The following is a 20,775-nucleotide window of genomic DNA, read 5'->3' as shown; positions in this document are numbered from 1 at the left end:
GAATGAACCACGCTGTGTTCTATGCCATGCTGTGTGACCCATTACAAATAGAATCTTTAGAATGAACCGCCCCATTCAAGCTGTGTGACCCATTACAAATAGAATCTTTAGAATGAACCGCCCCATTCAAGCTGTGTGACCCATTACAAATAGAATCTTTAGAATGAACCGCCCCATTCAAGTCAATGGCATAATGGGATGGAGGTTCCTAAGCCCTTTCTATAGATTATACTTATATGGTGTGACCCCCCCCCCCCCTCTTAGCTTGTGGAAGTGTTGCCGGGATACCAAGCCTGTCTGTACAGTACGTGTCATGACAAGGGGAAAGAGCCAGATGGACGGGACGTGCTGTACGCATCATCATGGAACACGACTCCTAGACAAAAAAAACAAATAGCAAGAAAGCCTTGGAGTCAGTTTCGATGGTGATCGTGAGCAGTCTGTTGGTCTTTCTGTCTGGCTGGTTAATGATACAGTCATCGTGAGCAGTCTGTGTTGGTCTTTCTGTCTGGCTGGTTAATGATACAGTCATCGTGAGCATTCTGTGTTGGTCTTTCTGTCTGGCTGGTTAATGATACAGTCATCGTGAGCAGTCTGTGTTGGTCTTTCTGTCTGGCTGGTTAATGATACAGTCATCGTGAGCATTCTGTGTTGGTCTTTCTGTCTGGCTGGTTAATGATACAGTCATCGTGAGCATTCTGTGTTGGTCTTTCTGTCTGGCTGGTTAATGATACAGTCATCGTGAGCATTCTGTGTTGGTCTTTCTGTCTGGCTGGTTAATGATAGTCATCGTGAGCAGTCTGTGTTGGTCTTTCTGTCTGGCTGGTTAATGATACAGTCATCGTGAGCAGTCTGTGTTGGTCTTTCTGTCTGGCTGGTTAATGATACAGTCATCGTGAGCAGTCTGTTGCACTTTCTGTCTTGGTTAATGATACATGTTGACATACGCTGATTGTATAAAACATTAAGAACATCTGCTCTTTCCATGACAGCTTTCACCTGGATTCCCCTAGTCAGTCTATGCCTTATTGATGTCACTTTGTTAAATCCACTTTAAATCAGTGTAGATGAAGGGGAGGAGACGGGTTAAAGAAGGATGTTTAAGCCTTGAGACAATTGAGACATGGTTTGTGTCGTTCAGAGGGTGAAAGGGCAAGACAACTCAATATCAGGAAGGTGTTCTTAATGTTTTGTCCACACAGTGTACGTCTATCCCCTCTGTACATGAATTAGTAATAGCCATAATTCAAAACTTTCATTGGGTCGTACCATTCCAAAGCCGAGGAAAGGGAACTTTTAATTGGGTCGTACCATTCCAAAGCCGAGGAAAGGGAACTTTTAATTGGGTCGTACCATTCCAAAGCCGAGGAAAGGGAACTTAATTGGGTCGTACCATTCCAAAGCCGAGGAAAGGGAACTTTTAATTGGGTCGTACCATTCCAAAGCCGAGGAAAGGGAACTTTTAAATTGGGTCGTACCATTCCAAAGCCGAGGAAAGGGAACTTTAATTGGGTCGTACCATTCCAAAGCCGAGGAAAGGGAACTTTAAATTGGGTCGTACCATTCCAAAGCCGAGGAAAGGGAACTTTAATTGGATAAATCCAAGTAGTTCCTCTCTGTTTTTTCAAAATGTTCTTCCATTTGGTGCCTAATGAACACAACCCTGCTTTGTACTGACATGTCTGAGGTTTTAGTGGTAGTACTGGACCCACCCAGCCAGTAAAGAGTGCTGCAGCTGGTTCAACAGACTATTATTGTGGAGGGGATTTGATTGAACATTTCATTGATACATAACACAGGGCTAACTCATAATGCTATTCCATCAACATTAGGGACGAGTCCGTTTCTGTGATCGTCTGTGTAGCCAATTTATTTATAGAAAAAAAAACATTCATAGCATAGTACTTTCTCTTCAGATTAAAAAAAACAAAAAAAAAAAACACATTTGAATGAAAAAGTGCCATAAAATATGTCTGGTAAACTCAAGTCTAATGGAATTTCAAGCATGGCTCCATTGCCTTTGCAGATTTTAGGAGGTGTGTAAAACTTCGCCATTCACTGCCACATTCTGATCATTGTGCTGTAACCCATCATGTTACACTCTCGCACGGTCTATGTACATCCCAAATGGCACCCTACGACCTTGGCTCTGGTAGAAAGTAGTGCACTAAAAAGGGTGCCATTTGGGACAGATACAACACTCAGTGATAAGAGACATCTGGCTGACTATTGCTGCGTACCGACCAAACCCCTCACTTATTCTGTCTTGTTATAAACATAGTACCACTAATTAGTGATCAGGAAAGAGGGATGAAGGGAAGTGGAGGATTGGATTTCTTCTCTCTTTATCTCTCTTTTCTCTTCATCTGTATGCATATGTGGCTTTCTTCTCTTTTCTCCCAAATCATCAGTCTGTTTGTCCATGTGCGTCACCAGGGTCTGGTGTTTCTATAGTCCTGCCTGGCCCACTGGGCTGTGTTACAGCAGCTCTCTCCCAGCATCCACGACCACCCTCCTGTCCCCATGTCCCTCTCAGGCTTTGATGGTCCCTTCTCAACCACCACCAGGGGCCCTCCTCCTACTCCCCAGGAGCTTCCTCCTCTACCTCGGTCCCGCTCAGGCTCCGATGGTCCCTTCTCAACCACCTCCAGAGGCCCACCTCCCCTACCCCTTCCTGGAAAGGGCTCTCCTGCTAACCCCTTCCGGAGCCCCTTCTCCAGCACCCTGGTCTCCGTCTCGGCCTGTCTGTCTGGTTCTCTGGTGGTCATCATGATGGTCTGGGAACGGAGCGGCTCCTTCCTGGATGGGGGCGGCTCCTTCCTAGATGGGAGAGACACGTGAGGTCCAAAATTATTGAGACAGTAACTTTGCACATTAATACACAACTGAATTTGTGCGAATACTTTTGGTCCCCTAAAATGGGGAGACTATGTCCAAAAAGTGGTGTAATTTCTAAACAGTTCACCCCGGTATGGATGAAAATACTATAAAATTGAAGCTGACAGTCTGCACCTTAACCTCATAGTCATTGTATCATTTCAAATCAAAGTGCTGGAGTCCAGAGCCAAAACAACAAAATGTGTCATTGTCCCCATACTTTTTGTAGCTCACTGTATACAGGCAGGGACCTGGTTGAAACGGAGGGATGAAGAGAAGAGGAAGAGGAGAGTAAAGAAGGAAGATAAATCATTTGTGTGCCGCAGAGGGAGAACAAAGAAGAGGTCTTCTGCCATTCTGTCATTTGTATCCGCCCACTATTCAATGCCTTTCCAATCCACTGCATACATTTATGATGCACAGTCTGTGAGATGTATAACCTTCTAGTAGTGTTTCTATGTGAGGGTGAGTTAGGACTCCTTGGCTGTCAAACCTGTCTCTGTGTCCCAGTGGCTCTCTTTGTCCTCCTATGTCAGTCTCTCTGTCTCTCAACACTGGTCTCAAACCTGAGGAGACACACAGCACTAACAGGTCAGAGGTCAGAATGGACCACACAGTACATCCATGGGCATGCTGTGTAATGTAGTTTGTCCCAAATGGCACCCTATTCCCTATGTAGTGCACTACTTTTAACCAGGGTCCCTAGGGCCCAGGAAAGGGAGCCTTTTGGGATATAACCCGTAGTTCTTAATGGCGTGTTATTACGGTGTACTACACACGTCCCGTAGCCAATCAAATCTGATTACCTGGCAGTTTGAAGATGTTCGGCTGTGTCTCCAACAACTGCCCAAAACCCCAGGTGTTGACGTGGCGGCTGTAGAGGTTGCCCCTGGCAACCAGGCCCTGTTGGCTACCACGGCGATGGGAGCAGGGAAGAGCAAGGGAATGTAAAAAAAAGAAGAAAAGACCAGGTGTAGAGGAGAGAACAGGGCACAGAGAATGATGTGGGAGAAATGAGGTAGGGGAGAGAACAGGGCACAGAGAATGATGTGGGAGAAATGAGGTAGGGGAGAGAACAGGGCACAGAGAATGATGTGGGAGAAATGAGGTAGGGGAGAGAACAGGGCACAGAGAATGATGTGGGAGAAATGAGGTAGGGGAGAGAACAGGGCACAGAGAATGATGTGGGAGAAATGAGGTAGGGGAGAGAACAGGGCACAGAGAATGATGTGGGAGAAATGAGGTAGGGGAGAGAACAGGGCACAGAGAATGATGTGGGAGAAATGAGGTAGGGGAGAGAACAGGGCACAGAGAATGATGTGGGAGAAATGAGGTAGGGGAGCGAACAGGGCACAGAGAATGATGTGGGAGAAATGAGGTAGGGGAGAGAACAGGGCACAGAGAATGATGTGGGAGAAATGAGGTAGGGGAGAGAACAGGGCACAGAGAATGATGTGGGAGAAATGAGGTAGGGGAGAGAACAGGGCACAGAGAATGATGTGGGAGAAATGAGGTAGGGGAGAGAACAGGGCACAGAGAATGATGTGGGAGAAATGAGGTAGGGGAGAGAACAGGGCACAGAGAATGATGTGGGAGAAATGAGGTAGGGGAGAGAACAGGGCACAGAGAATGATGTGGGAGAAATGAGGTAGGGGAGAGAACAGGGCACAGAGAATGATGTGGGAGAAATGAGGTAGGGGAGAGAACAGGGCACAGAGAATGATGTGGGAGAAATGAGGTAGGGGAGAGAACAGGGCACAGAGAATGATGTGGGAGAAATGAGGTAGGGGAGAGAACAGGGCACAGAGAATGATGTGGGAGAAATGAGGTAGGGGAGAGAACAGGGCACAGAGAATGATGTGGGAGAAATGAGGTAGGGGAGAGAACAGGGCACAGAGAATGATGTGGGAGAAATGAGGTAGGGGAGAGAACAGGGCACAGAGAATGATGTGGGAGAAATGAGGTAGGGGAGAGAACAGGGCACAGAGAATGATGTGGGAGAAATGAGGTAGGGGAGAGAACAGGGCACAGAGAATGATGTGGGAGAAATGAGGTAGGGGAGAGAACAGGGCACAGAGAATGATGTGGGAGAAATGAGGTAGGGGAGAGAACAGGGCACAGAGAATGATGTGGGAGAAATGAGGTAGGGGAGCGAACAGGGCACAGAGAATGATGTGGGAGAAATGAGGTAGGGGAGAGAACAGGGCACAGAGAATGATGTGGGAGAAATGAGGTAGGGGAGAGAACAGGGCACAGAGAATGATGTGGGAGAAATGAGGTAGGGGAGAGAACAGGGCACAGAGAATGATGTGGGAGAAATGAGGTAGGGGAGAGAACAGGGCACAGAGAATGATGTGGGAGAAATGAGGTAGGGGAGCGAACAGGGCACAGAGAATAATGTGGGAGAAATGAGGTAGGGGAGAGAACAGGGCACAGAGAATGATGTGGGAGAAATGAGGTAGGGGAGAGAACAGGGCACAGAGAATGATGTGGGAGAAATGAGGTAGGGGAGAGAACAGGGCACAGAGAATGATGTGGGAGAAATGAGGTAGGGGAGAGAACAGGGCACAGAGAATGATGTGGGAGAAATGAGGTAGGGGAGAGAACAGGGCACAGAGAATGATGTGGGAGAAATGAGGTAGGGGAGAGAACAGGGCACAGAGAATGATGTGGGAGAAATGAGGTAGGGGAGAGAACAGGGCACAGAGAATGATGTGGGAGAAATGAGGTAGGGGAGCGAACAGGGCACAGAGAATGATGTGGGAGAAATGAGGTAGGGGAGAGAACAGGGCACAGAGAATGATGTGGGAGAAATGAGGTAGGGGAGAGAACAGGGCACAGAGAATGATGTGGGAGAAATGAGGTAGGGGAGAGAACAGGGCACAGAGAATGATGTGGGAGAAATGAGGTAGGGGAGAGAACAGGGCACAGAGAATGATGTGGGAGAAATGAGGTAGGGGAGCGAGACAGAAACAGGGTCAAGGAAAAAGATAAAAAGAGAAGGAATTGTGTTTGAATGGAAGAAAAAAAAGCAACAGAATTCAACATAAGAAAAACACAAAATGAAAACATAATTAGCTAAAACAAAGGTATAAGGGAATGCTTGACAACTCATACATACAATAACAAAAAGGTCAATAACCACGTGATGTCAGAATAGATGCTTAGAGTCATGGGGGAGGAGTTAGTGGAACAAGTAGTGGCTGATAGAAAAAAAACATGTTCTGGTCAATATCAAATTCTAGGTAATGTTTGTTATTGGCCACATGCTTTTCATGACAATGTGTCAAGTTTTATATATATATAAAAAAAAAAGACTATTGTGAGAAAAATTGTAATTAATAAATAAACACGTTAACTGCTGTACAATGAATATGACTACGAAAGTCTCCGTGTTATTTTAGTAGCCTCATACATTGTTATTGAGAGTATTGAAGGTTAAAGGTGAATTAGTGAAATACAAGCTCCAAAATGGCGGGACCAGGTTGAACAGAAAGAAATCTCACTTTTCTCATTTTGTTGGGAGATAAGTTTTAATAACTTCTTCTAGAAAACGTCAGGCGAAAAGGTACAGGCAGCATCGTAAGTCCCTCAACGGGACGACCAACGCAACTGGGAAAGGTCGAACGACTTCTAACAGACATAGGGAGTCATATTGCTTCTGTTTCATAGTAAATGAATCATTTGAAATAATACTCCCTCAGGGGGCCATGACAGACAGATCGGTAGGTTTCATCCTGATCGTGTACACTTCCCGTCATGGATTTATCAATGGTGTAAACATCGGGGTGGGGGGGGGGGGTTTCCAGCATTGTTAAATCCATGATGGGAAGTGTGCAAGTACACACTTCAAGAGAAGGGTGGATAATTGGGATGCAGACACAGGCTAGCTAACAGGCTAAAAACCACAGTCCTTCCTTTAAAAAAAGGCGCAAACTGTGGTGGGGGGAGTCAAAAGGTGGTCAATGGAAGCTGAGCTGCGATCGGTTAAGGGAACTGTCCTCATGTTAACGATGGAGGAGGAGGAGGCAGAGAGGAGGATGTAAGGAAGGAGGAGGATTAGATGATTGTATTTGTGAGAGTGGACAAATGAAATTAAAGGGGATGGTGAACACAAACGAGAGAACAAGAGAAAGACAGACATAGAGAAACAGTGTTTAGAAAGACAGAGAGCACTTCTGGTCACACAGGACAATTAGATAGAAGAGAGAGAGAGAGAGAGAGAGAGAGAGAGAGAGCACTTCTGGTCACGCAGGACAATTAGAGAAGAGAGAGAGAGAGAGCACTTCTGGTCACACAGGACAATTAGATAGGAGAGAGAGAGAGAGAGAGAGAGGGAGAGAGCACTTCTGGTCACGCAGGACAATTAGAGAAGAGAGAGAGCACTTCTGGTCACGCAGGACAATTAGATAGGAGAGAGAGCACTTCTGGTCACGCAGGACAATTAGATAGAAGAGAGAGAGCACTTCTGGTCACGCAGGACAATTAGAGAAGAGAGAGAGCACTTCTGGTCACACAGGACAATTAGAGAAGAGAGAGAGCACTTCTGGTCACACAGGACAATTAGAGAGGAGAGAGAGAGAGAGAGAGCACTTCTGGTCACACAGGACAATTAGATAGAAGAGAGAGAGAGAGAGAGAGCACTTCTGGTAACACAGGACAATTAGAGAGGAGAGAGAGCACTTCTGGTCACACAGGACAATTAGAGAGGAGAGAGAGAGAGAGCACTTCTAGTCACACAGGACAATTAGATAGGAGAGAGAGAGAGAGAGAGAGAGGGAGAGAGAGAGCACTTCTGGTCACGCAGGACAATTAGAGAAGAGAGAGAGAGAGAGCACTTCTGGTCACACAGGACAATTAGATAGGAGAGAGAGAGAGAGAGAGAGAGCACTTCTGGTCACACAGGACAATTAGATAAGAGAGAGAGAGAGAGAGAGAGAGAGGGAGAGAGAGAGCACTTCTGGTCACGCAGGACAATTAGAGAAGAGAGAGAGCACTTCTGGTCACACAGGACAATTAGATGAGAGAGAGAGAGAGCACTTCTGGTCACACAGGACAATTAGATAGAAGAGAGAGAGAGAGAGAGAGCACTTCTGGTCACGCAGGACAATTAGATAGAAGAGAGAGAGAGCACTTCTGGTCACGCAGGACAATTAGAGAAGAGAGAGAGCACTTCTGGTCACACAGGACAATTAGATAGAAGAGAGAGAGAGAGCACTTCTGGTCACACAGGGCAATTAGATAGGAGAGAGAGAGAGAGAGAGGGAGAGAGAGAGAGAGAGCACTTCTGGTCACGCAGGACCATTAGAGAAGAGAGAGAGCACTTCTGGTCAGACAGGACAATTAGATAGAAGAGAGAGAGAGAGCACTTCTGGTCACACAGGACAATTAGATAGGAGAGAGAGAGAGCACTTCTGGTCACGCAGGACAATTAGAGAAGAGAGAGAGCACTTCTGGTCACAAAGGACAATTAGAGAGGAGAGAGAGAGAGAGCACTTCTGGTCACACAGGACAATTAGAGAGGAGAGAGAGAGAGAGCACTTCTGGTCACACAGGACACTTAGAGAGGAGAGAGAGAGAGAGCACTTCTGGTCACACAGGACAATTAGATAGAAGAGAGAGAGAGAGAGAGAGAGAGAGAGAGAGGGAGAGAGAGCACTTCTGGTCAAGCAGGGCAATTAGAGAAGAGAGAGAGAGCACTTCTGGTCACAAAGGACAATTAGAGAAGAGAGAGAGAGAGAGAGAGCACTTCTGGTCACACAGGACAATTAGAGAGGAGAGAGAGATAGAGCACTTCTGGTCACACAGGACAATTAGAGAGGAGAGAGAGAGAGCACTTCTGGTCACACAGGACAATTAGAGAGGAGAGAGAGAGAGAGCACTTCTGGTCACACAGGACACTTAGAGAGGAGAGAGAGAGAGAGCACTTCTGGTCACACAGGACAATTAGATAGAAGAGAGAGAGAGAGAGAGAGAGAGAGAGAGCACTTCTGGACACGCAGGACAATTAGAGAAGAGAGAGAGAGAGAGAGAGAGAGCACTTCTGGTCACACAGGACAATTAGAGAGGAGAGAGAGATAGAGCACTTCTGGTCACACAGGACAATTAGAGAGGAGAGAGAGATAGAGCACTTCTGGTCACACAGGACAATTAGAGAGGAGAGAGAGAGAGCACTTCTGGTCACACAGGGCAATTAGAGAGGAGAGAGAGAGAGAGCACTTCTGGTCACACAGGACAATTAGAGAATAGAGAGAGCACTTCTGGTCACACAGGACAATTAGATAGAAGAGAGAGAGAGAGAGAGAGAGAGCACTTCTGGACACGCAGGACAATTAGAGAAGAGAGAGAGAGAGAGAGAGAGAGCACTTCTGGTCACACAGGACAATTAGATAGAAGAGAGAGAGAGAGAGAGAGAGAGAGAGAGAGAGAGAGAGAGAGAGAGCACTTCTGGTCACGCAGGACAATTAGATAGAAGAGAGAGAGCACTTCTGGTCACACAGGACAATTAGAGAAGAGAGAGAGAGCACTTCTGGTCACACAGGACAATTAGAGAAGAGAGAGAGAGAGAGAGCACTTCTGGTCACGCAGGACAATTAGATAGAAGAGAGAGAGCACTTCTGGTCACACAGGACAATTAGATATAAGAGAGAGAGCACTTCTGGTCACACAGGACAATTAGATAGGAGAGAGAGAGCACTTCTGGTCACACAGGACAATTAGATAGAAGAGAGAGAGCACTTCTGGTCACACAGGACAATTAGAGAGGAGAGAGAGAGCACTTCTGGTCACAAAGGACAATTAGAGAAGAGAGAGAGAGAGAGAGAGCACTTCTGGTCACACAGGACAATTAGAGAGGAGAGAGAGATAGAGCACTTCTGGTCACACAGGACAATTAGAGAGGAGAGAGAGAGAGAGCACTTCTGGTCACACAGGACACTTAGAGAGGAGAGAGAGAGAGAGCACTTCTGGTCACACAGGACAATTAGAGAATAGAGAGAGCACTTCTGGTCACACAGGACAATTAGATAGAAGAGAGAGAGAGAGAGCACTTCTGGACACGCAGGACAATTAGAGAAGAGAGAGAGAGAGAGAGAGAGAGCACTTCTGGTCACACAGGACAATTAGATAGAAGAGAGAGAGAGAGCACTTCTGGTCACACAGGACAATTAGAGAAGAGAGAGAGAGAGCACTTCTGGACACAGGACAATTAGAGAAGAGAGAGAGAGAGAGAGCACTTCTGGTCACGCAGGACAATTAGATAGAAGAGAGAGAGCACTTCTGGTCACACAGGACAATTAGATAGGAGAGAGAGAGAGGGAGAGAGAGAGAGAGAGAGAGAGAGAGAGAGAGAGCACTTCTGGTCACGCAGGACAATTAGATAGAAGAGAGAGAGCACTTCTGGTCACACAGGACAATTAGATATAAGAGAGAGAGCACTTCTGGTCACGCAGGACAATTAGATAGAAGAGAGAGAGAGAGCACTTCTGGTCACGCAGGACAATTAGATAGAAGAGAGAGAGAGAGCACTTCTGGTCACACAGGACAATTAGAGAAGAGAGAGAGAGAGAGAGCACTTCTGGTCACGCAGGACAATTAGATAGGAGAGAGAGAGCACTTCTGGTCACACAGGACAATTAGATAGGAGAGAGAGAGAGAGAGAGAGGGAGAGAGAGAGAGCACTTCTGGTCACGCAGGACAATTAGAGAAGAGAGAGAGCACTTCTGGTCACACAGGACAATTAGATAGAAGAGAGAGAGAGAGCACTTCTGGTCACGCAGGACAATTAGATAGAAGAGAGAGCACTTCTGGTCACGCAGGACAATTAGATAGAAGAGAGAGAGAGAGAGAGGGGAGAGAGAGAGAGCACTTCTGGTCACACAGGACAATTAGATAGAAGAGAGAGAGAGAGCACTTCTGGTCACGCAGGACAATTAGATAGAAGAGAGAGCACTTCTGGTCACGCAGGACAATTAGATAGAAGAGAGAGAGAGAGAGAGAGGGAGAGAGAGAGAGCACTTCTGGTCACACAGGACAATTAGATAGAAGAGAGAGAGCAGGAGGCTTGGAATCAGAGAGAAAGCACTTTACCCAGGGTCCTGTCCCAAATGGCACACTATTCCCTAGATAGTAGAAAGGGAACAGTCTGCCATTTGGGATATACACACAGTGCCCTGAGGCTGGCTCTTTTGCATGGAACAATACTCTTAATGAGAGGAATGCTGTGTCCCACTGCCAAGCCTTCCAACCCTGGCAGAGACAGACAGGCCCTCAGCATAGAACACACTCTGCCATTCAGATATACTGCTGTAGCACCTCTCCCACAATCCTGGGTTCCGTTACATAGAGTTTTCAGTCAAGTAGTAGAAGTAGGGTTGCAAATTTCACGCAACGTTCCCAAAAATTCCCACGTCGGATGATTCCCTCTGCTTCTTCCCTCCTGATTCCCGTGAATCAGGAATCACTCCAACCGAGATTCCTGGAAAACCAGGACATTTCGGGACCTATTCTCGGGAATACCATACCTGGTGCGCTTTGCCCTGCAGTTGAGGCTGTTGATGAGTGGAGGGTGGGGGTTCGGGCCCCTGTTGGCCCCAGGGGCAGGTGCCGGGGCCAGGGCCGGATCGGGACGCTGGCGGCCCCTGCTTGGGGAGCACGGGGAGGATACCGACAATGGGGGAGAGAGGGGAGGAGCCGCGTGGCGACACAAAGGCCAGGGAAGAGCCCTCTGCTCCTCTCGCACAGCTGTAGACAAAACCACGAGGGAGAGGGGGAGACAATACCACGAGGGAGAGGGGGAGACAATACCATGAGGGGGAGACAATACAATGAGGGGGAGACAATACAATGAGGGGGAGACAATACGACGAGGGAGAGGGGGAGACAATACCACGAGGGAGAGGGGGAGACAATACCACGAGGGAGAGGGGGAGACAATGCCACGAGGGACAGGGGGAGACAATACCACGAGGGGGAGACAATGCCACGAGGGAGAGGGGGAGACAATACCACGAGGGAGAGACAATACCACAAGGGGGAGACAATACCACGAGGGGGAGACAATACAACGAGGGAGACAATACCACGAGGGAGACAATACCACGAGGGAGACAATACCACGAGGGAGACAATACCACGAGGGAGAGGGGGAGACAATACCACGAGGGAGAGGGGGAGACAATACCACGAGGGAGAGGGGGAAACAATACGACGAGGGAGAGGGGAGACAATACCACGAGGGAGAGGGGGAGACAATACCACGAGGGAGAGGGGGAGACAATACCACGAGGGAGAGGGGGAGACAATACCACGAGGGAGAGGGGGAGACAATACCACGAGGAGGAGACAATACCACAAGGGAGAGACAATACCACGAGGAAGACAATACCATTAGGGAGAGGGGGAGACAATACCACGAGGGAGAGGGGGAGACAATACCACGAGGGAGAGGGGGAGACAATACCACGAGGAGGAGACAATACCACAAGGGAGAGACAATACCACGAGGGAGAGACAATACCACGAGGAAGACAATACCATGAGGGAGAGGGGGAGACAATACCACGAGGGAGAGGGGGAGACAATACCACGAGGGAGAGGGGGAGACAATACCACGAGGGAGAGGGGGAGACAATACCACGAGGAGGAGACAATACCACAAGGGAGAGACAATACCACGAGGGAGAGACAATACCACGAGGAAGACAATACCATGAGGGAGAGGGGGAGACAATACCACGAGGGAGAGGGGGAGACAATACCACGAGGGAGAGGGGGAGACAATACCACAAGGGAGAGGGGGAGACAATACCACGAGGAGGAGACAATACCACAAGGGAGAGACAATACCACGAGGGAGAGACAATACCACGAGGAAGACAATACCATGAGGGAGAGGGGGAGACAATACCACGAGGGAGAGGGGGAGACAATACCACGAGGGAGAGGGGGAGACAATACCACGAGGGAGAGGGGGAGACACAGTGACGACTGTCAAACAGATTACCACTGCTACTACATTATTCAGAATCTAACACAAACTGATCTCTGTACAGTGCATCATCACTAGGCTGACTAGTGTCTCTGACAGACATTCATAAACAGCAAGATTTGATTAAGGCTTCGTGAATTTCACTGCTCCACTCATAAACAATGGTTATATAAACTCTATCCAACTATGGTGACATTTTACTGAGGCCAGAAGACGAACCAACCAACTGCACAGAGACACTGTGAAATGTGACTGGACAGAGAGGTTCTACAGTACATTTTACTGAGGCCAGAAGACGAACCAACCAACTGCACAGAGACACTATGAAATGTGACTGGACAGAGAGGTTCTACAGTACATTTTACTGAGGCCAGAAGACGATCCAACCAACTGCACAGAGACACTATGAAATGTGACTGGACAGAGAGGTTCTACAGTACATTTGACCATGAGTGTCGGCGGTATATCCTAATGTTTACAAAGCTGTTATCAATGCTTACCCTGGTGAATGGCTCAGTGGCTTTCAAACCTAAACTGACCTAACCAGGCAGAATAGATGCCACACAGATGCCAACCGCCCTACAGCACTGTGTTTACAATGGGTGCAATGAAGTGGGAAATCTCTACAAGTAATGATGTTTACTCCAGAGAAAATAATATGAATCTTCATCGGGCTGTCATACGATGTCACGACTGTGTATTTTAGTACAACGTAAATTGTGTCACGCTGCTACACTATATATACACAAAAGTATGTGGACACCCCCTTCAAATTAGTGGCTATTTCAGCCATACCCGTTTGCTGACAGGTGTATAAAAATCGAAGCACACAGCCATGCAATCTCCATAGACAAACATTGGCAGTAGAATGGTCTAACTGAAGAGCTCAGTGACTTTCAACGTGTCAACGTCACCGTGTCACCGTCAACGTGTCAACGCGTCACCGTGTCACCGTGTCAACGTCATCGTGCCAACTTATTACCGTGTCAACGTGTCACCGTCAACGTGTCAACGCGTCACCGTGTCACCGTCAACGCGTCACCGTGTCAACGTGTCACCGTCAACATGTCAACGTGTCACCGTGTCAACGTGACACCGTCAACATGTCAACGTGTCACCGTGTCACTGTGTCACCGTGTCACCGTGTCAACGTGTCACCGTCAATGTGTCACCGTCAACGTGTCACCGTCAACATGTCAACGTGTCATCGTGTCACCGTCAACGTGTCATCGTCAATGTGTCACCGTCAACGTGTCAACGTGTCATCGTGTCACCGTCAACGTGGCGTAGCGCATAAAAATAATCAGTCCTCAGTTGTAACAATCACTACCGAATTCCAAACTGCCTCTTGAAACAATGTCATGAAATGAGTTTCCATGGCCGAGCACATAAGATCACCACCGTCATTGGACTCTGGAGCAGTGGAAACTCGTTCTCTGGATTGATGAATCCCGCTACACCATCTGGCAGTCCGACGGACGAATCTGGGTTTGGTGGACGCCAGGAGAACATTACCTGCCCGAATGCACAGTACCAACTGTAAAGTTTGGTGGAGGAGGAAAATTGGTGTGGGGCTGTTTTCATGGTTCAGGCTAGGCCCCTTAGTTCCAGTGAAGGGAAATTTCAACAAAAGCATTACATTTGAGATGATTCTGTGCTTCCAACTTTGTGGCAACACTTTGGGTAGGGGAAGGTCATTTCCTGTTTCAGCATGACAATGCCCCCATGCACAAAGTGAGGTCCATACAGAAATGGTTTGTCGAGATTGGTGTGGAAGAACTTGGCTTCCTGCACAGAGCCCTGATCTCAACCCCATCGAACAACTTTGGGATGAATTGGAACACCGACTACAAGCCAGGCCTAATTGCCCAACATCAGTGCCCAACCTCACTAATGCTCTTGTGGCTGAATGGAAGCAAGTCCCCGCAGCGATGTTCCAACATCTAGTGGAAAGCTTTTCCAGAAGACTGGAGGCTGTTATAGCAGCAATGTTCCAACATCTAGTGGAAAGCCTTTCCAGAAGACTGGAGGCTGTTATAGCAGCAATGTTCCAACATCTAGTGGAAAGCCTTCCCAGAAGACTGGAGGCTGGTATAGCAGCAATGTTCCAACATCTAGTGGAAAGCCTTTCCAGAAGACTGGAGGCTGTTATAGCAGCAATGTTCCAACATCTAGTGAAAAGCCTTCCCAGAAGACTGGAGGCTGGTATAGCAGCAAAGGGTGGACCAACTCCATATTAATGCCCATAATTTTAGAATGAGATGTTTGACGAGCAGGTGTCCACATACTTTTGGTCATGTAGTGTATGTTCTAGCTACAGTTTACTATGTACTGTACATGGGCTGGATTCCTGTTTTTTTTCTGGTTTCCTGGACACAGGTTATGCCTAGTCCTGGACTAAGAAGAATCTCAATGACATGGGTTTTAATCCAGGACTAGCCTTAATCTGGGTCTGGGAAACTGGCCCATTAGGGTTTAGCCTGTATGTGTTCCTGTCCATAGGTCAATGATGTCTCACCTTCTCTCTCCGTTAGTGAGTAGGGCTTGATCTCTCCGTCCGGCTTTTTGGGGGGAACCTTTCTCAACTGGGCCGCTGTTGAAGAATACAGTCAGCAATGGGGAAAACATTATGGCAACCTTATGGCGACCTTATGGCAACCTTATGGCAACCTTATGGCAACCCTGGGTACAAAGTGAGTAGACCTAAACATGTCGTCTTACCTTCATATAAACAAGCATCCTACTGGACTATACCTAAACTCAGCAAAAAAAGAAACGTCCTCTCATTGTCAACTGTGTTTATTTTCAGCAAACTTAACATGTGTAAATATTTGTATGAATGTAATAAGATTCAACAACTGAAACATAAACTGAACAAGTTCCACAGACATGTGACTAACAGAAATGGAATAATGTTTCCCTGAACAAAGGGGGGGTCAAAATCAAAAGTAACAGTCAGTATCTGGTGTGGCCACCAGCTGCATTAAGTACTGCAGTGCATCTCCTCCTCATGGACTGCACCAGATTGACCAGTTCTTGCTGTGAGATGTTACCCCACTCTTCCACCAAGGCACCTGCAAGTTCCTGGACATTTCTGGGGGGGAATGGCCCTAGCCCTCACCCTCCGATCCAACAGGTCCCAGACGTGCAATGACAACTAGCTCAGTCCGATGATGCTGTGACACACCGCCCCAGACCATGACGGACCCTTCACCTCCAAATCGATCCCGCTCCAGAGTACAGGCCTCGGTGTAACGCTCATTCCTTCGACGATAAACGCGAATCCGACCATCACCCCTGGTGAGACAAAACCGCAACTCGTCAGTGAAGAGCACTTTTTGCCAGTCCTGTCTGGTCCAGCAACGGTGGGTTTGTGCCCATAGGCGACGTTATTGCCGGTGATGTCTGGTGAGGGCCTGCCTTACAACAGGCCTACAAGCCCTCAGTCCAGCCTCTCTCAGCCTATTGCGGACAGTCTGAACACTGATGGAGGGCTTGTGCGTTCCTGGTGTAACTCGGGGCAGTTGTTGTTGCCATCCTGTACCTGGTGTGATGTTCAGATGTACCGATCCTGTGCAGATGTTGCTACATGTGGTCTGCCACTGCGAGGACGATCAGCTGTCCATCCTGTCTCCCTGTAGCACTGTCTTTAGGCGTCTCACAGTACAGGCATTGCAATTCATTGCACTGGCCACATCTGCATGCTTCATGCCTCCTTGCAGCATGCCTAAGGCATGTTCACGCAGATGAGCACGGACCCTGGGCATCTTCCTTTCAGTGTTTTTCAGAGTCAGTAGAAAGGCCTCTTTAGTGTCCTAAGTTTTCAGAACTGTGACCTTAATTGCCTAGCGTCTGTAAGCTGTCAGTGTCTAAACGACCGTTCCACAGGTGCATGTTCATTAATTGTTTATGGTTTATTGAACAAACATGGGAAACAGTGTTTAAACCCTTTACAATGAAGATCTGTGAACTTATTTGGATTTTTACAAATTATCTTTGAAAGACAGGGTCCTGAAAAAGGGACGTTTCTTTTTTTGCTGAGTTTACTATAATCCTGAGCAAATGTTTTTGTCCAAGAGCATTATGGTGGGCATTTTGATGAGACATTGAATTATAGTGGGTAGAGCCATATATACACAGGTAGGTAGAGCCATATATACACAGGTAGGTAGAGCCATATATACACAGGTAGGTAGAGACATATACACACAGGTAGGTAGAGACATATACACACAGGTAGGTAGAGACATATACACACAGGTAGGTAGAGACATATACACACAGGTAGGTAGAGCCATATACACACAGGTAGGTAGAGTCATATACACACAGGTAGGTAGAGACATATACAATCAGGTAGGTAGAGCCATATATACACACAGGTAGGTAGAGCCATATACACACACACAGGTAGGTAGAGCCATATACACACACACACAGGTAGGTAGAGCCATATATACACACACACACACACACACACACACACAGGTAGGTAGAGCCATACACACACACACACACACACACAAGTAGGTAGAGCCATATACACACACACACACAGGTAGGTAGAGCCATATACACACACACACACACAAACAGGTAGGTAGCGCCATATACAGACACACACACACACACACAGGTAGGTAGAGCCATATACACACACACAGGTAGGTAGAGCCATATACACACACACACACACACACAGGTAGGTAGAGCCATATACACACACACACACACACACACAGGTAGGTAGAGCCATATACACACACACACAGGTAGGTAGAGCCATATACACACACACACACACACACACAGGTAGGTAGAGCCATATACACACACACACACAAACAGGTAGGTAGAGCCATATACACACACACACACACACACACACAGGTAGGTAGAGCCAAATATACACACACACACACACACACAAACACACACACACACAGGTAGGTAGAGCCATATACACACACACACACACACACAGGTAGGTAGAGCCATATATACACACACACACACACAGGTAGGTAGAGCCATATACACACACACACAGGTAGGTAGAGCCATATATGCACACACACACAGGTAGGTAGAGCCATATACACACACAGGTAGGTAGAGCCATATACACACACACACACACAGGTAGGTAGAGCCATATACACACACACAGGTAGGTAGAGCCCTACACACACACAGGTAGGTAGAGCCAGATATACACACACACACACAGGTAGGTAGAGCCATATACACACACAGGTAGGTAGAGCCAGATACACACACACACACACAGGTAGGTAGAGCCATATATGCATACATGTAGGTAGAGCCATACACACACACACACACACACACAGGTAGGTAGAGCCATATACACACACACACACATACAGGTAGGTAGAGCCATACACACACACACAGGTAGGTAGAGACATATACACACACACACACACAGGTAGGTAGAGCCACACACACACACACACACACACACGGGTAGGTAGAGCCATATACACACACACACACACACACACACACACACACACAGGTAGGTAGAGCCATATATACACACACACACACACAGGTAGGTAGAGCCATATACACACACACACAGGTAGGTAGAGCCATATATGCACACACACACAGGTAGGTAGAGCCATATACACACACACACACACACACAGGTAGGTAGAGCCAGATATACACACACACACACAGGTAGGTAGAGCCATATACACACACAGGTAGGTAGAGCCATATACACACACAGGTAGGTAGAGCCATATACACACACACACACAGGTAGGTAGAGCCATATATGCACACATGTAGGTAGAGCCATACACACACACACACACACACACACACACACACACACACACACACACACACAGGTAGGTAGAGCCATATACACACACACACACACAGGTAGGTAGAGCCATACACACACACACACAGGTAGGTAGAGCCATATACACACACACACACAGGTAGGTAGAGCCATACACACACACACACACACACACACACACACAGGTAGGTAGAGCCATATACACACACAGGTAGGTAGAGCCATATATACACACACACACACACACACACAGGTAGGTAGAGCCATATACACACACACACACACACACACACACACAGGTAGGTAGAGCCATATATACACACACACACACACACACACACACAGGTAGGTAGAGCCATATACACACACAGGTAGGTAGAGCCATATACACACACAGGTAGGTAGAGCCATACACACACACACACACACACACACACACACACACACACACAGGTAGGTAGAGCCATATACACACACACACACACACAGGTAGGTAGAGCCATACACACACACACAGGTAGGTAGAGCCATATACACACACACACACAGGTAGGTAGAGCCATACACACACACACACACACACACGGGTAGGTAGAGCCATATACACACACACACACACAGGTAGGTAGAGCCATATACACACACACACACACACACACACACACACACACACAGGTAGGTAGAGCCATATACACACACAGGTAGGTAGAGCCATATAAACACACACACACACACACACAGGTAGGTAGAGCCATATACACACACACACACACACAGGTAGGTAGAGCCATATACACACACACACACAGGTAGGTAGAGCCATACACACACACACACACACACACACGGGTAGGTAGAGCCATATACACACACACACACACAGGTAGGTAGAGCCATATACACACACACACACACACACACACACACACAGGTAGGTAGAGCCATATACACACACACAGGTAGGTACAGCCATATACACACACACAGGTAGGTAGAGCCATATACACACACAGGAAGAGCCATGAATACAAACAGGAAGAGCCATAAATACAAACATATCTCTACTAGTCTCATATGTGTGTATATGGCTCTGGTAGTGGGTGGGACTACAAACAGGTCTATTATTATCAGTGGTGTGGGGAAGGCAGCCAGGGACATTGTTAGGGGCAGTGTATCTGATCTCAGGGTAACCATAGCAGCCTGGTACCTGGGAGGCTAGCTCCAATATATGATCATATATCTACAGTATATTGTAGATTGTGTCATATATTGGACCCAGCATGGGAGAGAAGCAGGGTAGTGATACACGAGAGAAAACAAAGAGAGACAAGAGAGAGAGAGAGAGCGAGAGAAAGAGAGGTAGAAAGAGAGAGAGAGAGGTAGAAAGAGAAAGAGAGAGGTAGAGAGAGAGAAAGAGGTAGAAAGAGAGAGAGAGAGAGAGAGGTAGAAAGAGAGAGAGAGAGAGAGAGGTAGAAAGAGAGAGAGAGAGAGGTAGAAAGAGAGAGAGAGAGAGAGAGGTAGAAAGAGAGAGAGAGAGAGGTAGAAAGAGAGAGAGAGAGAGGTAGAAAGAGAGAGAGAGAGGTAGAAAGAGAGAGAGAGAGGTAGAAAGAGAGAGAGAGAGAGAGAGAGAAAGAGCAAAAGAGAGAGAAAGAGAGGAAAGAGAGGTAGAAAGAGAGAGAGAGAGGGGAAAGAGAGGTAGAAAGAGAGAGAGGACAAGAGAGAGACAGGAGAAACAGGGGCCATGAGATCAACAAAGGGACAGAGCAGCTAAAGGAGAACATAAAGAGGAAGTGGATGCGAGAAAGGAGGAGAAGAAGAAAAGAAAGAGATTGAGAGTTCCTTACAAAAAGCCATACATTCCCTGATCCGTCGGAGGAGAGGGAGTCGAGCCTGTGAAAGTTTGGTGAAACAAAAGCCGCGTTTGGAAACCGGAATAACAGAAAATTTAATTGGGAAATAGTGTCACAGAACAGCCCTTTCCAGGGATAGTGACTCTCCAAAAATGTACATTGTCCTGGAGGAGGGTGCAAATGGGGAATTGGGACGTTTTTGTTGTTGTAGCCTA

The 20,775-nt window shown here is 47.3% G+C and overlaps 1 protein-coding gene across 7 annotated transcripts in view; it reads right to left on the bottom strand.

Annotated features, from left to right (window-relative positions):
- Nucleotides 1-1,972: 1,972 nt before the first annotated feature.
- The window catches only part of LOC139403950 (alpha-tubulin N-acetyltransferase 1-like), a 65,899-nt gene continuing 47,096 nt past the window's right edge, over nucleotides 1,973-20,775 (bottom strand). Inside the window, exons 8-13 of one of the 7 annotated variants that reach the window (XM_071147161.1) lie at nucleotides 20,555-20,600; nucleotides 15,384-15,458; nucleotides 11,400-11,619; nucleotides 3,684-3,787; nucleotides 3,371-3,443; nucleotides 2,750-2,799 (exon numbers count right to left, since the gene is read on the bottom strand). In XM_071147161.1, the coding sequence (XP_071003262.1) occupies nucleotides 3,410-3,443; nucleotides 3,684-3,787; nucleotides 11,400-11,619; nucleotides 15,384-15,458; nucleotides 20,555-20,600 (479 nt within the window). In that variant the 3' untranslated portion in view covers nucleotides 2,750-2,799; nucleotides 3,371-3,409. Of the gene's footprint in view, nucleotides 2,821-3,217; nucleotides 3,444-3,683; nucleotides 3,788-6,696; nucleotides 6,874-11,399; nucleotides 11,620-15,383; nucleotides 15,459-20,554; nucleotides 20,601-20,775 lie in introns of those variants that run through there. The other 6 variants (XM_071147160.1, XM_071147157.1, XM_071147159.1 and 3 more) reach the window with 6 other exon arrangements.

This window comes from Oncorhynchus clarkii, unplaced genomic scaffold, assembly GCF_045791955.1.
Source record: "Oncorhynchus clarkii lewisi isolate Uvic-CL-2024 unplaced genomic scaffold, UVic_Ocla_1.0 unplaced_contig_8382_pilon_pilon, whole genome shotgun sequence".
Lineage (NCBI taxonomy): Eukaryota > Metazoa > Chordata > Actinopteri > Salmoniformes > Salmonidae > Oncorhynchus > Oncorhynchus clarkii.
Note: the sequence above shows the minus strand (reverse complement) of the source record. Positions and strands in the feature narration are given on the sequence as shown.